The following is a 19893-nucleotide window of genomic DNA, read 5'->3' on the forward strand; positions in this document are numbered from 1 at the left end:
TGGGTGCAGAAAATTCAAATGGAGAGAGGCTCAGGTGCTCTTCTTCAGCTCCCTCTGTCATTCTTTTACTTTTGGAGGAAGTTCAGGGGGTGGAAGGTGTTTCTCCCCAGATCTCCCCCAAAACAACATCTGTATGTGGGGAAAAGTATGGAGAAGGAATAAGGAGATCCCCTCAACAGGTGTTCCTTCCTCCCCTTCCCTGATTTTCTTATGGCCTCTGCAGCCTCTACAGATCCAGCTGGCCTCACCCCCTTGCTGAAGATATACAAGTCTACGTGGAAAAGATTTCAGTCTGTAAAGAGGAAGGAAAAAAAGACTACTTGTGACGTAACTGAAAGAACATAGACTTGAAAATTTTACCTATTAATGATAATAAAACACTTGTACTATTAACGGCTATAACCTTTAAAATTGAATTATCTACAATCAGAATCCCTTTTTGTGGACTGCTGTTGTATTCAGAAGTACTGAGGTAGTGATTGTGCTGTTCAATGTTTTTGTACTTAATTTTACAGCTGGGCATTCAGAATTCTCAAACTATAAAACCCTACTCTAAAAACTGTTAAAAAGATAGTCAACTGTTAGTTACCATAATAAAAGAAGGTTAAGGATTCATCAGAAGTTGGTTTTCTATTTTCTCCTTATCACAGACAATAAGACCATTTCACAAATATTCAAGAAAAAAAGTCAACAACAGCTCATTTTTAAACTCATAATCTTAATGTTCATTAAAAAGGAATCAGTTCTCAGATTCCCTGATAATATACCCTACATGAGGGAAAGGCTAAATGTAAATTTATTTTAGGCTATGTCTACACTATAGCCTATGTCAGAAAAAGTTAAGTCGCTCAGGGGTGTGAATATTCCACCCGACCTGAGCAACATAAGTTACAACATAAGCATTTATGTGCTGATGCAGCTCGCGGGTAGGATTTTTTAAAATCGGTACAGCTGCACCACTGCAGTGCTGTACATATAGACATACCCTTACTTTGATCAACATTTTGATTTAGTCTAAATATTTTCAAAGTAAGATTTTTTCAAACTAAAAGGTAACAAAAATCAACTTGGTTTTCAAATGACATCAAGTAGCATGACAGGACAAAATATGACCACTTGACAATCTACTACGCCCTTTGAAGTTCAGGGAAGTGAATCAAGGGTAGAAACCTTTTGCAACTGTCCAATATTTCAATTCATCCAGACTAGGTTGTCTACACAGCAAGTGACATAACAGTTTATTGAAAGTACCTACTTTGCACCTGGTTTTTAAGGAAATGTAAGTTTTTTAAAAAAGGTAAGATTTTAAGTGCCTTTCTTCTGATAAGTGGGCATTGTGACTTTTGGTAATGATTATGCCCAGCAATTTAATTACCTGACTGGGCACTAAGTCATCCTGTCTTGGTATAAAATGTAATCATTGCCCTGCAGAAATTACATAGTTGATTTGGGGTCACACTGATTCATTTAAATGGAACTATACAAACATAAAACTGGAATTACACAGTGGTGAATGAAATTAGATCCCTTTGGTGTCTTGGGCTGTGCTCTTCCCCACAAGAACCATAGTAAGTATTTCATAGAAAAATGGATTGATACGAGTACCCTTTTCCCTTAAAAATCCCGTGGAGATAATCCTTATCTTGGTGTAGGTCTTCAGAGATGTCAAAAGATCAGAAGGGTGAGCCTTGTTTTGTAGTGCAGCATTTGGCAACTGAACCTCAGGAACCTTAAATGAGAGGGTGTGAGAAGAATATGGAAAAGATGCTTTAGTGCAGTGCTTCCATCTTGAATCTGAAATTCTTGGAGCAATTTTAGGTCCTGCGCTGAAGAGATCTTTTTAGGTACTGTAAAGAATACGATCTACACCACAAAGTCTCTCTTGTTCAGGAACTGGTCATTAGCCCCTGCCCTTAAGAAGTGATACACAAATGAATCTGAGCTGAAGACTTGTATGGGTGTGGTTCCTGGGGTTCTGGGAAATAATCTTTTTCTACTAAATATCTTGCCTAAATTATTTATCCACTTGACCAACAGTTACAACATTATTTTATAACAAGCCAAGATCTTCTCCAGAGGAGTGTTTCAGTGATGGATGGGGAAGGTGTTGAAGGGAAGGAGTCAGAATGATACATTTTGCTGTCCTGTCCTTCCTCTCTTTTGTCTCGACCATCTTTTGCTGTAGCTCTCATATGGTATCTAGAAGAAATTAAGCTATGAAAAGACTGTCTTGGTCTTTACTAGGCCCTAAAGTTCCTTTTCAGTTGTTTCAGTGACATTACAGATTCTCTCTTTTAGGATGCAGTATGTCAAATGACAGATGTCTTTTTGAAACTATGTTAGCTGCCACAATCACTGTTGCAAAACTCAAGAAGTTGAGAAGTATCCACTTCAAATGACAATGCTAAATAGACATTTTGTAGAATAGGTCTAATCCTCTTGACTTCCATTGAGAATCTTTCATTTAAATTCATCTGTGCAAAAATGGCTATGCAAAAACATGTTGATGTACCCAGTGCTGATGGGATCTTTGTAGAACCTCTCTGCAATACTCTAACTAGTCAGTCATCAGCATAGTGTTCTGATAGCTCCTGACAGTAATTAATGCATGTGTCTGATGTTTTCGGCTATGCAAAGGAGGTTAATCACATGGTTCACTATGTAAAATAGTTCTGGTGGCTATGATATTGCTGCACTGATTGTGGTGGGGTACAGAAAGATCATTTTGCTTCCTTTACTACAGTGACAATCTTGTAAGAGTTGTTTGTGCTGCTGGCTGATGGATTCAGGATGCCTTTTGCACCACTGGTGCTCTACCTTTCTGCTTGTGCACATCAGCATCTATGCACCATGGTGATCATCGGGGAGTGAGCATCTTGGGGCCCTCGAGATGTCAGTGATCGCAGACCTCAGGTCACTGTACTGACTATTCAGAGCCTTGGCTTTTTATTAGTTGGCTTGTTCTCCTAGCTAAAATGTAAATTTTAGCTTTAGTTTCTATTTCTGTAAGACAGTCAAGACAAATAGTCAAGACTGATTCCCTGACTACCGTAAAGTGAATTATTTTTACCCCCAAAATATTGTACTCTCTTCTGTATTTTTATCCCTGTATTTTCTAGTTCTACCAATGAAGGTGGAGTTAACTTTTTTACTGAAGACAAACATCTGGCTTTCTAGTGACACTGCCAATTGAAAGGTTGTGCTGAAAAAATAGGCTGTGCTATAACTAGTGTCATATTGCAGTTTGTAGTGCAGTCATCTGTTCAGCACATTCAATTTATTTGATGCACCAGAGATTTTGTAATACTAAAATAGCCTGAGCAAAAGCAAGCATCTGAACTGACTGACTCATTCTGCCCTCAAGCTTTTACTGTGGTAGAGTTAACTGGGGATTATATGGGATTTTCTGAATGGTGCATATGTACATCCAATGACTCCAGGTTATAAACCTAGCAGTTGTGGCCTTTTGAAACACCTGTATACAATGAGGCTTATGCGCGTAGGTCTCCTTCACCATGGATATGATGATGTACTCAAGTTGATAATCACAAACTGAATAATTACATACCAAATATTTTAACTACTGAGATATTATGTAATTTGACACATTCTACTGCTAGAGTCAAAGATGGTGGGTAATTCAGATACTGAGATGCATCTTTCACAATCAGTGATGCTGGGCAGAAAGGGGAAATGCTTTGAAGAATTTCTACCCCTTGACAGTAGAATACATGATTTGTACATTTTGGAAGCAGCAGGAGAAGTGAATAAGGACAGCTGCTGGTGTAGGCTTCATCAAAGTCCAGCCACTGACATAACACTATCATCTGAAAAGTGTATAAAATTAAAACTATTTGCTTATAAGAGGAGACCTATTGGCAGGTTCAGCACAAGGTGGACTTAAAAAAAAAAAAGTCTTCTACTATGCCCCTTATGGAATAATTTGGAACTTTTTACAGTTAATTGTAACAGCCAAGTCCACAGATGTAATTTTTTTTTTTTAACTATACAAGATATTTGTTCCAAGCACAAGTGAAGAAAGCCCTATGTTAAATATATATATAATTACAACTACATTGTATATATTGCATTGGAGGCTCAAAACTTTACCTTGTTAAAATAGCAAATTTGCGGTAGCTAATGATTCTGCAATGGCACTGGTGGACTAGCTGAGCTACTATTTCTTTTCCATCATTGAACAGTCTCATAAATAATGACATGGTTGTTTTACAAGACACCCCTCTCCCACCAAACATTCATTTTTACTTTTGAGCTCATAGCAAAAACTCCCTTATTTTATATCTATGTAGTCATTTTAGACACGTACACTTTGGTCATTCTATATTGCTCTTGACAGACATGTTCACTACCATTTCTTTGATGTATTTCCCATATACTGGCAAGATCCTAGCTCATATCAAGATCAAGAATACATAGAATAAAACTGGATCTTCATACTGTACCCATTATAGACAAAGATGTAACATTATTAATAACTTTGTTTCCGATCTGTAAAACAAATGTTTGTTCGTATAAATAATTAAGTGGAATCCAGGAAGTTTATCTCCATTTCTAAATTAATTTTGCGGCAGTCTGATCAATATCTTGCTACAATATACATATGTTTTATCTGCTTAATTCCCTTTCTCCACTTAGTCTGTTACTGTGTCAAAAAGGGGACTGTGTTACTACTGGGGGAATTCTGTGCCACTGTGCAATGCAGAATTTTGCAGAAATTAACGCTGTGTGTGCAGAATTTCCTTTCCCACACAGAAATGGGCTGCAATGCTGCTAGCTGCCATTAGGGGCCGCTGGACCTGGCAAAACCCAGCTCACACAAAGAAAACACTGCTCGGGGAAGGGAGCTAGAGGGTTTCTGGCAGCTGCTGTTCCCAGCATCCCCTGAGGGAAGGAGTGGACAGCGCACAGGAAACCGTGCAAGCCTGGGACTGAGCATCAGGCTGTTTATCCCTCTGGATCCCTGGGCTCTGCGGGGGAAGGGGTGGGTGTCTGGGCAAGATGGGTCCCACAGCTGGGCTCTGGAGGGGGGGTGCGAATATCTCGGCTGGGGGGGCCCTATGGCTGGGCTCTGCGGGGAGAGGAGTTATGGGTGTCTGCCCCTCCCCCGGTTCAGGGGGGAAGGGAAGGGGAGGGACAGTGAAACAGGAACTAGGTCGTCATCGGAGTTTCTTTTAACTCTTTACTTCTGGGTGAATTTTTGTGTATGTCTATATTGTTGCAGACATACTGCTGATAGGTATTTTGAAATAAATTACCAAAATGATTGAAACTGGTGTGTTTAAGTAGTTATTTTGACAAAGTAAAATTTGCAGAATTTAAAAATATTGTGTGTAGAATTTTTAATTTTTTGACGCAGAATGCCCCCAGGAGTACTGTGTCAAAACAGGTAAATGAGATTAGTATGCCATAATCTGTATTGGCTATGATAATTTCTCCTCCAGTTGCCCACAAATGTTTTCAGACATTTTACATGAGATCAAAACCAGGCTAAAAGATCAGTAGCGATACTGGATTTGGCTAAGCTGTAATTCTGTGATATCATGTTGTTCTGAAACAGAAGCATGATAAAATGGTGGCTGAACAATATCAGGAGATCAAAGAACCAGAACTGGCAAAGCCAAGTGAAGCAATCAGTATAACTCAATCTAGCAGAGAAAGGTATAACATGATCCAATGGCTGGAAATTGAAGCTAGACAAATTCAGATTGGAAATAAGACATACATTTGTAATGGGAGAGTAATTAACCACTGGAACAATTTATTAATAAGGATTTTGGTAGATTCTCCATCACTGGCAACTTTAAAATCAAGACTGGATGTTTTTCTAAAAGATATGCTCTAGGAATTACTTTGGGGAAATTCTATGGCCTATGCAACACAGGTAGTCAGACCAGACAATTACAATGGTCCCTTCTGGTCTTGGAATCTATGAATAATTAGCTAACCTAACCTGTAGACAAGCTCATGAATAAACTTTCCTTCCAAAACTGTCTAGTCTCTTTGGTTCTTTTTGTGTGGGAGCTGACTTTCCCAATTGTTTCGACTTTTCATTTGCAGTGGTAACAGCCAGTGAAGATGGAGCTGGATGAATATAAAAATGCTCAAAACCTTTGGACAGCACGGACTATCTCCCAACAGCACATTGTGAAATTGCTGAAACTGAGGCAGGGGTAGCCCAAAGATCTTTAGCTTGTTCACTTACAGGAAGAGCAACTCTACTTTGAGATGGTGGTTGTAAAATATCAAATAATTTGTACATCTTTTCCTGTACCATTTCTAATGGTACTTCCAGTGTCTCTGTCATGCACTTCAGTAATTCCTGAAAAGGTTTTTTTTAATTAATTGTCACAGGCACAGTGGATGAGACAGTTTTGTCATGTGAAAGGAAGAAGAACGATGTGAATGTTCCTGGTGGATCAGTACCTCCTCATCACTAGAATTCCATTCTTCCTCTGTTTCCATAATCCAAACAGGAGAATGAAGTGACACCTGAGAAGTTGAATTATGTGATTTACATGTATATCCATGTTTTGTGCAGCTGCTGCAGTTTGTGTCTGGTGGGGCTGGGCCCGACATCCTGCTCTGAGCTTTGCCATATGGAGTGCAGGGTCACACCACCACTCAGGTTTGACCCTCCTCTTTCCTTCTCCCCATCATGACAGAGGCCAAACCTGAGCAGCATTGCAATACAGTGTGCCAGGTCGCAAAGCCAAGAGCAGGGGTGGCCAACCTGAGCCAGAGAAGGAGCCAGAATTTACCAATGTACGTTGCCAAAGAGCCACAGTAATACATCAGCAGCTCCCCATTAGCTCCCCCACCCCCCGATCAGCTGTTTCGTGGCATGCAGGAGGCTCGGGGGGGGGGGGGGGGGGGCGAGGGCATGGCAGGCTTAGGGGAGGGGGCGGGAAGGGGCAGGGCCTGTGGCACAGCCAGGGGTTGAGCAGTGAGCACCCCTTGGCACGCTGGAAAGTTGGCACCTGTAGCTCCAGCCCCAAAGTCGGTGCCTATGCAAGGAGCCGCATATTAACTTCTGAAGAGCCACAGAGTATGGAGCTAGGCCCAACCGTGTGGGACATTAGCTACCTTTGCAGGGTGACTTGTGGACACATGAAAGTCATGGACAAATGAGAAAGCCATGCTACACATGCCTTTTTCCCCTGCTATGACAAACCTGCAGCCCTAAATATAATATATAAGATTACCATCATTGCAATAGATTTTTTTAAACCAGAAATATCTTTATTTTTTCTAGTTCCCTTACTTTGTGCATTTGACAGCACCCTATGGATAATCATTTTCGCTGTTCCAGTCAGTTTCTACATTGTTTGTGCAGGTCTTTCAGAGCAATTGAGGAAAGAAACTTTTTTTTTTTTTAATAAGAGAGTCAGATTGTAAAAACAAAAACAAATTCGACATACACTCAAGAGACAGGCATAATACCTAAAACTACTTTTAGCTCCTTGCTTGAAATTGACTAGATGTCAAATTGACAACCTCCCTTCCAGAAAAGATGAGGGTGAAAAGCTTGAGAACTTAACATATTAGAGGTTAATAGCAGGCTTACAGCATGAAATAGTTAAAGCTACACTAGATAAATAACTAGAAAATATATTTGCTGTGTCACAAATTTTATTTGGTAGCTTAGCTATCATCAGTCTCCTGCTCTATGCCCTATCATCACACTTCCCATCTTTTCCCCCTCTCCTTCCTCCATATCTCTGATGATTTAGCCGAGTACAACAAACGAGACTTATAGGTGGAAGCACGAAATGTCTGATTTGCAAAGATGCTGTGCATCCGTAGCTTCCGCTGATATCAGAGAGATTTGAGGGGGGCTCAACACTTGTGAAAAGCCAGGTGAATTATGCTAAATTTAAAAACAGACACTTTTCTTTAAAATAAGTGCAAAAATATAAATGCAATTGATACCAATAGCCTTTGTTATTCTGATGTCCAAGAAAGTGACGAGAATTTTTTAAAAGGAAAATAAGGGACTTTTCAGACTGCAAATATTTCCACCCCAAGCCAACTGAACATGTAGAATGGAAATGACAGAAAATGAAAGGTTTCAGAGTAGCAGCCGTGTGAGTCTGTATCCGTAAAAAGAAAAAGGAGTACTTGTGGCACCTTAGAGACTAACCAATTTATTAGAACATAAGCTTTCGTGAGCTACAGCTCACTTCACCGGATGCATACAGTGGAAAATATAGTGGGGAGATTTTTACATACACAGAGAACATGAAACAAGGGGTGTTACCATACACACTAACCAGAGTGATCAGGAAAGGTGAGCTATTACCAGCAGGAGAGTGGGGGGGGGGGGGGGCGGGAGAACCTTTTGTAATGATAATCAAGGTGGGCCATTTCCAGCAGTTGACAAGAACAATAGGAGGGGAAATAAACAAGGGGAAATAGTTTTACTTTTGTGTAATGACACATCCACTCCCAGTCTTTATTCAAGCCTAAGTTCAAGTGTATCCAGTTTGCAAATTAATTCCAATTCAGCAGTCTCTCGTTGGAGTCTGTTTTCAAAGTGTTTTTGTTGAAGAATTGCAACTTTTAGGTCTGTAATCGAGTGACCAAAGAGATTGAAGTGTTCTCCGACTGGTTTTTGAACGTTATCGTTCTTGACGTCTGATTTGTGTCCATTTATTCTTTTATGTAGAGACTGTCCAGTTTGCCCAATGTACATGACAGAGGGGCATTGCTGGCACATGATGGCATATATCACATTGGTAGATGCGCAGGTGAACGAGCCTCTGATAGTGTGGCTGATGTGATTAGGTCCTATGATGGTGTCCCCTGAATAGAAATGTGGACACAATTGGCAACGGACTTGGTTGCAAGGATAGCTTCCAGGATTAGTGTTTTTGTTGTGTGGTGTGTGGTTGCTGGTGAGTATTTGCTTCAGGTTGGGGGGCCGTCTGTAAGCAAGGACAGGCCTGTCTCCCAAGATCTATGAGAGTGATGGGTCGTCCTTCAGGATAGGTTGTAGATCCTTGATGATGCGTTGGAGAGGTTTAGTTGGGGGCTGAAGGTGATGGCTAGTGGCGTTCTGTTATTTTCTTTGTTGGGCCTGTCCTGTAGTAGGTGACTTCTGGGTACTCTTCTGGCTCTGTCAATCTGTTTCTTCACTTCAGCAGGTGGGTACTGTAGTTGTAAGAACGCTTGATAGAGATCTTGTAGGTGTTTGTCTCTGTCTGAGGGGTTGGAGCAAATGCGGTTGTATTGTAGAGCTTGGCTGTAGACAATAGATCGTGTGGTGTGGTCTGGATTGAAAACTGGAGGCATGTAGGTAAGCATAGCGGTCAGTAGGTTTCTGGTAAAGGGTGGTGTTTATGTGACCATCGCTTATTAGCACTGTAGTGTCCAGGAAGTGGATCTCTTGTGGGACTGGTCCAGGCTGAGGTTGAAGGTGGGATGGAAATTGTTGAAATCATGGTGGAATTCCTCAAGGGCTTCTTTTCCATGGGTCCAGATGATGATGTCATCAGTGTAGCGCAAGTAGAGTAGGGGTATCAGGGGACAAGAGCTGAGGAAGCATTGTTCTAAGTCAGCCATAAAAATGTTGGCATACTGTGGGGCCATGCGGGTACCCATAGCAGTGCCGCTGATTTGAAGGTATACATTGTCCCCAAATGTGAAATAGTTATGGGTGAGGACAAAGTCACGAAGTTCAGCCACCAGGTTTGTCGTGACATTATCAGGGATACTGTTCCTGACGGCTTGTAGTCCATCTTTGTGTGGAATGTTGGTGTAGAGGGCTTCTACATCCACAGTGGCTAGGATGGTGTTTTCAGGAAGATCACCGATGGATTGTAGTTTCCTCAGGAAGCCAGTGGTGTCTCGAAGATAGCTGGGAGTGCTGGTAGCGTAGGGCCTGAGGAGGGAGTCTACATAGCCAGACAATCCTGCTGTCAGGGTGCCAATGCCTGAGATGATGGGGCGTCCAGGATTTCCAGGTTTATGGATCTTGGGTAGTAGATAGAATACCCCAGGTCGGGGTTCCAGGGGTGTGTCTGTGTAGATTTGTTCTTGTGGTTTTTCAGGGAGTTTCTTGAGCAGATAGTGTAGTTTCTTTTGGTAACCCTCAGTGGGATCAGAGGGTAATGGCTTGTAGAAAGTGGTGTTGGAGAGCTGCCTAACAGCCTCTTGTTCATATTCTGACCTGTTCATGACGACGACAGCACCTCCTTTGTCAGCCTTTTTGATTATGATGTCAGAGTTGTTTCTGAGGCTCTGGATGGCATTGTGTTCTGCACGGCTGAGGTTCTGGGACAAGTGATGTTGCTTTTCCACAATTTCAGCCCGTGCACGTCGGCGGAAGCACTCTATGTAGAAGTCCAGTCTGTTGTTTCGACCTTCAGGAGAAGTCCACCCAGAATCCTTCTTTTTGTAGTCTTGGTAGGAAAGTCTCTGTGGGTTAGTATGTTGTTCAGAGGTGTGTTGGAAATATTTCTTGAGTCCGAGACATCGAAAATAGGATTCCAGGTCACCACAGAACTGTATCACGTTCGTGGGGGTGGAGGGGCAGAAGGAGAGGCCCCGAGATAGGAAGATTCTTCTGCTGGGCTAAGAGTATAGTTGGCTAGATTAACAATATTGCTGGGTGGGTTAAGGGAACCACTGTTGTGGCCCCTTATGGCATGTAGTAGTTTAGATAGTTTAGTGTCCTTTTTCTTTTGTAGAGAAGCAAAGTGTGTGTTGTAAATGGCTTGTCTAGTTTTTGTAAAGGCCAGCCACGAGGAAGCTTGTGCGGAAGGTTGTTTTTTTACGAGAGTATCCAGTTTTGAGAGCTCATCCTTAATCTTTCCCTGTTTGCTGTAGAGGATGCTGATCAGGTGGTTCCGCAGTTTCTTTGAGAGTATGTGGCACAAGCTGCCAGCATAATCTGTGTGGTATGTAGATTGTAATGGATTTTTTACCTTCAGTCCTTTTGGTATGATGTCCATCTGTTTGCATTTGGAAAGGAAGATGATGTCTGTCTGTATCTGTACGAGTTTAATCTTCTCTTATTTCAACTACCACTCTAGCTCTGTGGTTCCCCAGAAGTTTTGGGCTGATTCTGCCCCGTGCTTGCCTGACCACTACTATGGCCCCCACTTATTTCAAGCTATCATACACATTAGCTGCATCTCACGTGTCTTCTGGACACTCTGTATATCTGCTGTCTTTTTCCTTCTCTTATTTCTTATACATGCAGTTTCTTTTTTGCTGGTCTATCTTTCTATTTTTTATTCTTACTTTGGATACCACATTACCTTGGTTGTCTCCCAAGCCTCAGGTTGTGGGAGAAAGGTTTTCCCAGTCGTGTTCTCGCCCTCCCCACACCAGTATTGCGCACCACTGCTCCCTGCAGCTTGCCTGGTACAACCAAGATCAAAGGGAACAGAGTTGTGTAACTCCACCTAAAGAAACAGAGAAGTGCACGCCCCCCAGCAACCATGCTACAGAACAGACCAAAGGCAGGCACCTTTCTTTAGCTGGCACCCCTCCAAGTTAGGAACCCTAGCCTTAGACAGCTAAATGCTAGAAGATATAAATATAAAATAATAATATAAAATCAGCATAATTTATTTATATTATTATTTTAAACAGCCGTGTCTGTCGTGCTTCTCCCATCTTCATTTTAAGACTTGAAGAATGTCTATCTTAGTTTGAAATACCACATAGTGCCTATATCTAGTATCCAAACTTGGCATGCAACTTCATTTCTCAAAGTAGGATTCAACAGAAAACACTGTGTATAGGATTTCTTGTAGAATGTTTGGACTGAGAGATTTACAAGAGATTGCAAGTTGAATTAAGAAGTTGGTTGGCTAGTACTTACTACAGAAACTGCAACGCCATACGTAATAAAAACTTTAATCTTAACAATAATATTTTAAATAAAATCTTATATACACAGTGTGACAGACTGCAGCCTTATGTTCATCACTTTTACAAGACTATGATAAATTCTATACAAAGTATGCCTTGTGAGGTATCATTTGAAAACTCAGTCTACTGAACGTTATTGTCCTGGTAAAGTGTGTGTAGCAACATTGTATGTAAACTTAAGATTCTACTGTAAAACACTGCTGTTTAGAAAAGCAGCCCAAACCAGTTCCTCAGAGACAAAAAAGCCAGCCAGCACAGCCAGGCATCAACATAATCAAGTGGACTATTACAGGGTTAAGTGGCCATTCTTTGGCCGGAAGAAGGGTATGAGCAAAAAATTTACATCTTGGCAGACTGACTTGCTGTCACCTGAACCCCAGCTGGAGATGATTCTCAGAGAGGAGGGAAAGATATTAAAATGAGGAACAGAGGACACAAATGAAGTCTCTCTACTCACGGCATCAACATTTGGAAAGACAAAAGCAGCATCATTGAACCGGGCGAGTAGTTCTGGGTGACACATCCAGCCACACTGCTGTGAGCATGTGGTGAGAAAAATCTTTTTTCTTTAGTTCACTTAAAAGTGTTTGGGGAAACTCCATTCGAGATAACAGGCTTTGTGCTTATTGTTTTCTATTAATGAAATGGACTTTCTTTGACCTTGTACTGCACAGAAGAAAAGAACTGGGTAGTACAAGCTGCACATTTCTGGGGACAAGTCTGGGACTGGGAATTTGCTGGTGTCACTCTGCAATAGAATTCAGGAGTGGCTGGCCAGAAGTACTCATATAATTCAGCTGGTCGCAATTTTGCATGCTAGAGACTATGTCTAAACAGACGAGTCATTCTCACTGCAAAACAGTGTAAAAAGCACCCAATTAGAGAGCTGAGGGGACACAGCTGTCCAGTAGTCCAGACTGTAACCTGGAGAATGTCATACACAGGTTTTAATGCTCCAGGACAAATTCAACCTCACTGAAATTTATTGGCTGTAAGTCAATCAGAAACAGGTGCAACTCAATGCAAAATGTAACCATAATAAATTAATTACCTAATTATCTGCAGTATGGTCTAGCAAAATAATTACAATGCAATATTTTAAAGGTTATTTTATTACAAATAAAAAGTACTGACTATGAAAATATTCAAATGAACAACTGAAACATAAGAACGGCCATACTGGGTCAGACCAAAGGTCCACCAAGCCCAGTATCCTGTCCTCTGACAGTGGCCAATGCTGGGTGCCCCAAAGGGAATGAACAGACAGGTTATCATCAAGTGATCCATGCCCTGTCACCCAATCCCAGCTTCTGGCAAACAGAGGCTAGGGACACCATTCCTGGCTAACAGCCATTGACAGACCTATCTTCCATGAATCTATCTAGCTCTCTTTTGAACCCCGTTATAGTATTGGCCTTCACAACACCCTCTGGCAAGGAGCTCCAGAGGCTGACAGTACGTTGCGTGAAAAAATACTTTCTTGTGTTTGTTTTAAACCTGCTACCTATTAATTTCATTTGGTGGCCCCTTGTTCTTGTATTATGAGAAGGAGTAAATAACACTTCCTTATTTACTTTCTCTATACCACTCATGATTTTATAGATCTCTATCATATCCCCCCTTTGTCGCCTCTTTTCCAAGCTGAAAAGTCCCAGTCTTATTAATCTCTCCTCATATGGAAGCCGTTCTATAACCCTAATCATTTTTGTTGCCCTTTTCTGAACCTTTTCCAATTCCAATATATCTTTTTTGAGATGGGGCAACCATATCTTCATGCAGTATTCAAGGTGCGGGTGTACCATGGATTTATATAGAGGCAATATGATATTTTCTGTCTTATTAATTATCCCTTTCTGGATGATTCCCAACATTCTGTTCGCTTTTTTGAAAGCCGCTGCACATTGAGTGCATGATTTCAGAGAACTATCCACAAGGACTCCAAGAGCTCTTTCTTGAGTGATAACAGCTAAATTTAGACCCCATCATTGTATATGTATAGTTAGGACTATGTTTTCCAATGTGCATTACTTTGCATTTATCAACATTAAATTTCATCTACCATTTTGTTGCCCAGTCACTCAGTTTTGTGAGATCCTTTTGTAGCTCTTCGCAGTCTGCGTGGGACTTAACTATCTTGAGTAGTTTTGTATCATCTGCAAATGTTGCCACCTCACTGTTTACCCCTTTTTCCAGATTGCTTATGAATATGTTAAACAGGACTGGGCCCAGTACAGATTCCTGGGGGACACCATTATTTACCTCTCTCCATTCTGAAAAGTGACCATTTATTCCTACCCTTTGTTTCCTATCTTTTAACCAGTTACCAATCCATGAGAGAACCTTCCCTCTTATCCCATGACTGCTTATTTTGCTTAAGAGCCTTTGGCGAGGGACCTTGTCAAAGGCTTTCTGAAAATCTAAATACACTATATCCACTGGATCTCCTTTGTCTGCATGCTTGTTGACCCCCTCAAAGAATTCTAGTAGATTGGTGAGGCATGATTTCCCTTCACAAAAATCATGTTGACTATTTCCCAACAAATTATGTAACAACATTTCACTTTTTTATGTCTATCATTGACAGCTTTAACATTTAGGGTATGTCTACACTACGGAATAAGGTCGAATTTATAGAAGTCGGTTTTTTAGAAATCGGTTTTATATATTCGAGTGCGTGTGTCCCCACAGAAGTGCATTAAGTGCATTAACTCGGTGGAGTGCTTCCACAGTACCGAGGCTAGAGTCGACTTCCGGAGCGTTGCACTGTGGGTAGCTATCCCACAGTTCCCGCAGTCTCCGCTGCCCATTGGAATTCTGGGTTGAGATCCCAATGCCTGATGGGGCTGAAACATTGTCGCAGGTGGTTCTGGGTACATATAGTCAGTCCCCCCCTTCCCTCCCTCCCTCCGTGAAAGCAAGGGCAGACAATTGTTTCGCGCCTTTTTTCCTGAGTTACCTGTGCGGACGCCATACCACCGCAAGCATGGAGCCCGCTCAGGTAACCGTCACCGTATGTCTCCTGGGTGCTGGCAGACGCGGCACGGCATTGCTACACAGTAGCAGCAACCCATTGCCTTGTGGCAGCAGACGGTACAATACGACTGGTAGCCGTCCTCGTCATGTCCGAAGTACTCCTGGTCGCCTGTGTGAGGTCGATCAGGAGCGCCTGGGCAGACATGGGCGCAGGGACTAAATTTTTAGTGACTTGACCAGGTCATTCTCTTTAGTCCGGCAGTCAGTCCTATTGAACCGTCTTATGGTGAGCAGGCAGGCAATATGTCCTTCTGCACCGTCTGCTGCCAGCCAAAGATGTAAAAGATAGATGGAGTGGATCAAAACAAGAAATAGACCAGATTTGTTTTGTACTCATTTGCCTCCTCCCCTGTCTAGGGGAATCATTCCTCTAGGTCACACTGCAGTCACTCACAGAGAAGGTGCAGCGAGGTAGATCTAGCCATGTATCAATCAGAGGCCAGGCTAACCTCCTTGTTCCAATAAGAACAATAACTTAGGTGCACCATTTCTTATTGGAACCCTCCGTGAAGTCAACCCTGTAAGCCGTGTCCTCAGTCGCCCCTCCCTGCGTCAGAGCAACGGCAAACAATCGTGCATCTGAGTTGAGAGTGCTGTCCAGAGCAGCCCAATGGAGCACTCTGATTGGGCTAAAACATTGTCGCGGGTGGTTCTGGGTACATATTGTCCGGCCCCCGTTCCCTCCCTCCCTCTGTGAAGGCAAGGGCAGACAATCGTTTCGCGCCTTTTTTCCTGAGTTACCTGTGCGGACGCCATACCACCGCAAGCATGGAGCCCGCTCAGGTAACCGTCACCGTATGTCTCCTGGGTGCTGGCAGACGCGGTACGGCATTGCTACACAGTAGCAGCAACCCATTGCCTTCTGGCAGCAGACGGTGCAGTATGACTGGTAGCCGTCCTCGTCATGTCCGAGGTGCTCCTGGCCACGTCGGCTGGGAGCGCCTTGGCAGACATGGGCGCAGGGACTAAATTTTTGGTGACTTGACCAGGTCATTCTCTTTAGTCCTGCAGTCAGTCGTATTGAACCGTCTAATGGTGAGCAGGCAGGCAATACGGATTGCTAGCAGTCGTATTGTACCATCTTCTGCCGGGCAGGCAAGAGATGACGATGGCTAGCAATCGTATTGTACCATCTTCTGCCGGGCAGGCAACAGATGACGATGGCTAGCAATCGTACTGTGCCATCTTCTGCCGGGCAGGCAACATATGACGATGGCTAGCAGTCGTACTGTAACATCTTCTGCCGAGCAGCCATGAGATGTGGATGGCTTGCAGTCCTTCTGCACCGTCTGCTGCCAGCCAAAGATGTAAAAGATAGATGGAGTGGATCAAAACAAGAAATAGACCAGATTTGTTTTGTACTCATTTGCCTCCTCCCCTGTCTAGGGGACTCATTCCTCTAGGTCACACTGCAGTCACTCACAGAGAAGGTGCTGCGAGGTAGATCTAGCCATGTATCAATCAGAGGCCAGGCTAACCTTCTTGTTCCAATAAGAACAATAACTTAGGTGCACCATTTCTTATTGGAACCCTCCGTGAAGTCCTGCCTGAACTACTCCTTGATGTAAAGCCACCCCCTTTGTGGATTTTAGCCTCCTGAAGCCAACCCTGTAAGCCGTGTCGTCAGTCGCCCCTCCCTCCGTCAGAGCAACGGCAGACAATCATTCCGCGCCTTTTTTCTGTGCGGACGCCATACCAAGGCAAGCATGGAGTCCGCTCAGCTCACTTTGGCAATTAGGAGCACATTAAACACCACACGCATTATCCAGCAGTATATGCAGCACCAGAACCTGGCAAAGCGATACCGGGCGAGGAGGCGACGTCAGCGCGGTCACGTGAGTGATCAGGACATGGACACAGATTTCTCTGAAAGCATGGGCCCTGCCAATGCATGCATAATGGTGCTAATGGGGCAGGTTCATGCTGTGGAACGCCGATTCTGGGCTCGGGAAACAAGTACAGACTGGTGGGACCGCATAGTGTTGCAGGTCTGGGACGATTCCCAGTGGCTGCGAAACTTTCGCATGCGTAAGGGCACTTTCATGGAACTTTGTGACTTGCTTTCCCCTGCCCTGAAGCGCATGAATACCAAGATGAGAGCAGCCCTCACAGTTGAGAAGCGAGTGGCGATAGCCCTGTGGAAGCTTGCAACGCCAGACAGCTACCGGTCAGTTGGGAATCAATTTGGAGTGGGCAAATCTACTGTGGGGGCTGCTGTGATGCAAGTAGCCCACGCAATCAAAGATCTGCTGATATCAAGGGTAGTGACCTTGGGAAATGTGCAGGTCATAGTGGATGGCTTTGCTGCAATGGGATTCCCTAACTGTGGTGGGGCCATAGACGGAACCCATATCCCTATCTTGGCACCGGAGCACCAAGCCGGCGAGTACATAAACCGCAAGGGGTACTTTTCAATAGTGCTGCAAGCTCTGGTGGATCACAAGGGACGTTTCACCAACATCAACGTGGGATGGCCGGGAAAGGTACATGACGCTCGCATCTTCAGGAACTCTGGTCTGTTTCAAAAGCTGCAGGAAGGGACTTTATTCCCAGACCAGAAAATAACTGTTGGTGATGTTGTAATGCCTATATGTATCCTTGGGGACCCAGCCTACCCCTTAATGCCATGGCTCATGAAGCCGTACACAGGCAGCCTGGACAGCAGTCAGGAGCTGTTCAACTACAGGCTGAGCAAGTGCAGAATGGTGGTAGAATGTGCATTTGGACGTTTAAAGGCGCGCTGGCGCAGTTTACTGACTCGCTTAGACCTCAGCGAAACCAATATTCCCACTGTTATTACTGCTTGCTGTGTGCTCCACAATATCTGAGAGAGTAAGGGGGAGACGTTTATGGCGGGGTGGGAGGTTGAGGCAAATCGCCTGGCTGCTGGTTACGCTCAGCCAGACACCAGGGCAGTTAGAAGAGCACAGGAGGGTGCGGTACGCATCAGAGAGGCTTTGAAAACCAGTTTCATGACTGGCCAGGCTACGGTGTGAAAGTTCTGTTTGTTTCTCCTTCATGAAACCCCCCGCCCCTTGGTTCACTCTACTTCCTTGTAAGCTAACCACCCTCCCCTCCTCCCTTTGATCACCTCTTGCAGAGGCAATAAAATCATTGTTGCTTCACATTCATGCATTCTTTATTCATTCATCACACAAATAGGGGGATGACTACCAAGGTAGCCCAGGAGGGGTGGTGGAGGAGGGAAGGAAAATGCCACACAGCACTTCAAAAGTTTACAACTTTAAAATTTATTGAATGACAGCCTTCTTTTTTTTGGGCAATCCTCTGTGGTGGAGTGGCTGGTTGGCCGGTGGCCACCCCACCGCGTTCTTGGGCGTCTGGGTGTGGAGGCTATGGAACTTGGGGAGGAGGGCGGTTGGTTACACAGGGGCTGTAGTGGCAGTCTGTGCTCCAGCTGCCTTTGCTGCAGCTCAACCATACACTGGAGCATACTGGTTTGGTCCTCCAGCAGCCTCAGCATTGAATCCTGCCTCCTCTCATCACGCTGTCGCCACATTCGAGCTTCAGCCCTCTCTTCAGCCCGCCACTTACTCTCTTCAGCCCGCCACTTACTCTCTTCAGCCCGCCACCTCTCCTCCTGGTCATTTTGTGCTTTCCTGCAGTCTGACATTATTTGGCTCCACGCATTCGTCTGTGCTCTGTCAGTGTGGGAGGACAGCATGAGCTCGGAGAACATTTCATCTCGAGTGCGTTTTTTTTTCTTTCTAATCTTCACTAGCCTCTGGGAAGGAGAAGATCCTGTGATCATTGAAACACATGCAGCTGGTGGAGAAAAGAAAAGGGACAGCGGTATTTAAAAAGACACATTTTATAAAACACTGGCTACACTCTTTCAGGGTAAACCTTGCTGTTAACATTACATACATAGCACATGTGCTGTCGTTACAAGGTCGCATTTTGCCTCCCCCCACTGCATGGCTACCCCCTCAACCCTCCCCCCTCCCTGTGGCTAACAGCGGGGAACATTTCTGTTCTGCCGCAGGCAAACAGCCCAGCAGGAATGGGCTCCTCTGAGTGTCCCCTGAAGAAAAGCACCCTATTTCAACCAGGTGACCATGGATTATATCTCACTCTCCTGAGGATAACACACGAACGGATGTTGCTTGAACGCCAGCAAACATACACTGCAATGCTTTGTTGTACAATGATTCCTGAGTACGTGTTACTGGCCTGGAGTGGTAAAGTGTCCTACCATGAAGGACGCAATAAGTCTGCCCTCCCCAGAAACCTTTTGCAAAGGCTTTGGGAGTATATCCAGGAGAGCCGCGAATGCCAGGGCAAAGTAATCCTTTCACATGCTTGCTTTTAAACCATGTATAGTATTTTAAAAGGTACACTCACCGGAGGTCCCTTCTCTGCCTGCTGGGTCCAGGAGGCAGCCTTGGGTGGGTTCAGGGGGTACTGGCTCCAGGTCCAGGGTGAGAAACAGTTCCTGGCTGTCGGGAAAACCGGTTTCTCCGCTTGCTTGCTGTGAGCTATCTACAACCTCCTCCTCATCATCATCTTCTTCGTCCCCAAAACCTGCTTCCGTATTGCCTCCATCTCCATTGAAGGAGTCAAACAACACGGCTGGGGTAGTGGTGGCTGAACCCCCTAAAATGGCATGCAGCTCATCATAGAAGCGGCATGTTTGGGGCTCTGACCCGGAGCGGCCGTTCGCCTCTCTGGTTTTCTGGTAGGCTTGCCTCAGCTCCTTCAGTTTCACGCGGCACTGCTTCGGGTTCCTGTTATGGCCTCTGTCCTTCATGCCCTGGGAGATCTTGACAAAGGTTTTGGCATTTCGAAAACTGGAACGGAGTTCTGATAGCACGGATTCCTCTCCCCATTCAGCGATCAGATCCCGTACCTCCCGTTCGGTCCATGCTGGAGCTCTTTTGCGATTCTGGGACTCCATCATGGTCACCTCTGCTGATGAGCTCTGCATGGTCACCTGCA

At 44.1% G+C, this 19893-nt stretch overlaps 2 protein-coding genes across 11 annotated transcripts in view; both read right to left on the minus strand.

Annotated features, from left to right (window-relative positions):
- CEP170 (centrosomal protein 170) overlaps positions 1-19893 on the minus strand; it is a 190815-nt gene that overhangs the window by 160902 nt on the left and 10020 nt on the right. The window lies entirely within an intron of this gene.
- On the minus strand, positions 1520-19882 carry LOC141984530 (uncharacterized). The gene is made up of 6 exons (XM_074947609.1): positions 19300-19882; positions 18261-18720; positions 11283-11385; positions 6445-6510; positions 6224-6340; positions 1520-1729 (listed from the first exon to the last, which is right to left on the minus strand). Exons 1-6 carry the CDS (start codon positions 19880-19882, stop codon positions 1520-1522), a joined length of 1539 nt encoding a protein of 512 aa, XP_074803710.1.

Source organism: Natator depressus, chromosome 3 (genome assembly GCF_965152275.1).
Source record: "Natator depressus isolate rNatDep1 chromosome 3, rNatDep2.hap1, whole genome shotgun sequence".
NCBI classification, from domain to species: domain Eukaryota; kingdom Metazoa; phylum Chordata; order Testudines; family Cheloniidae; genus Natator; species Natator depressus.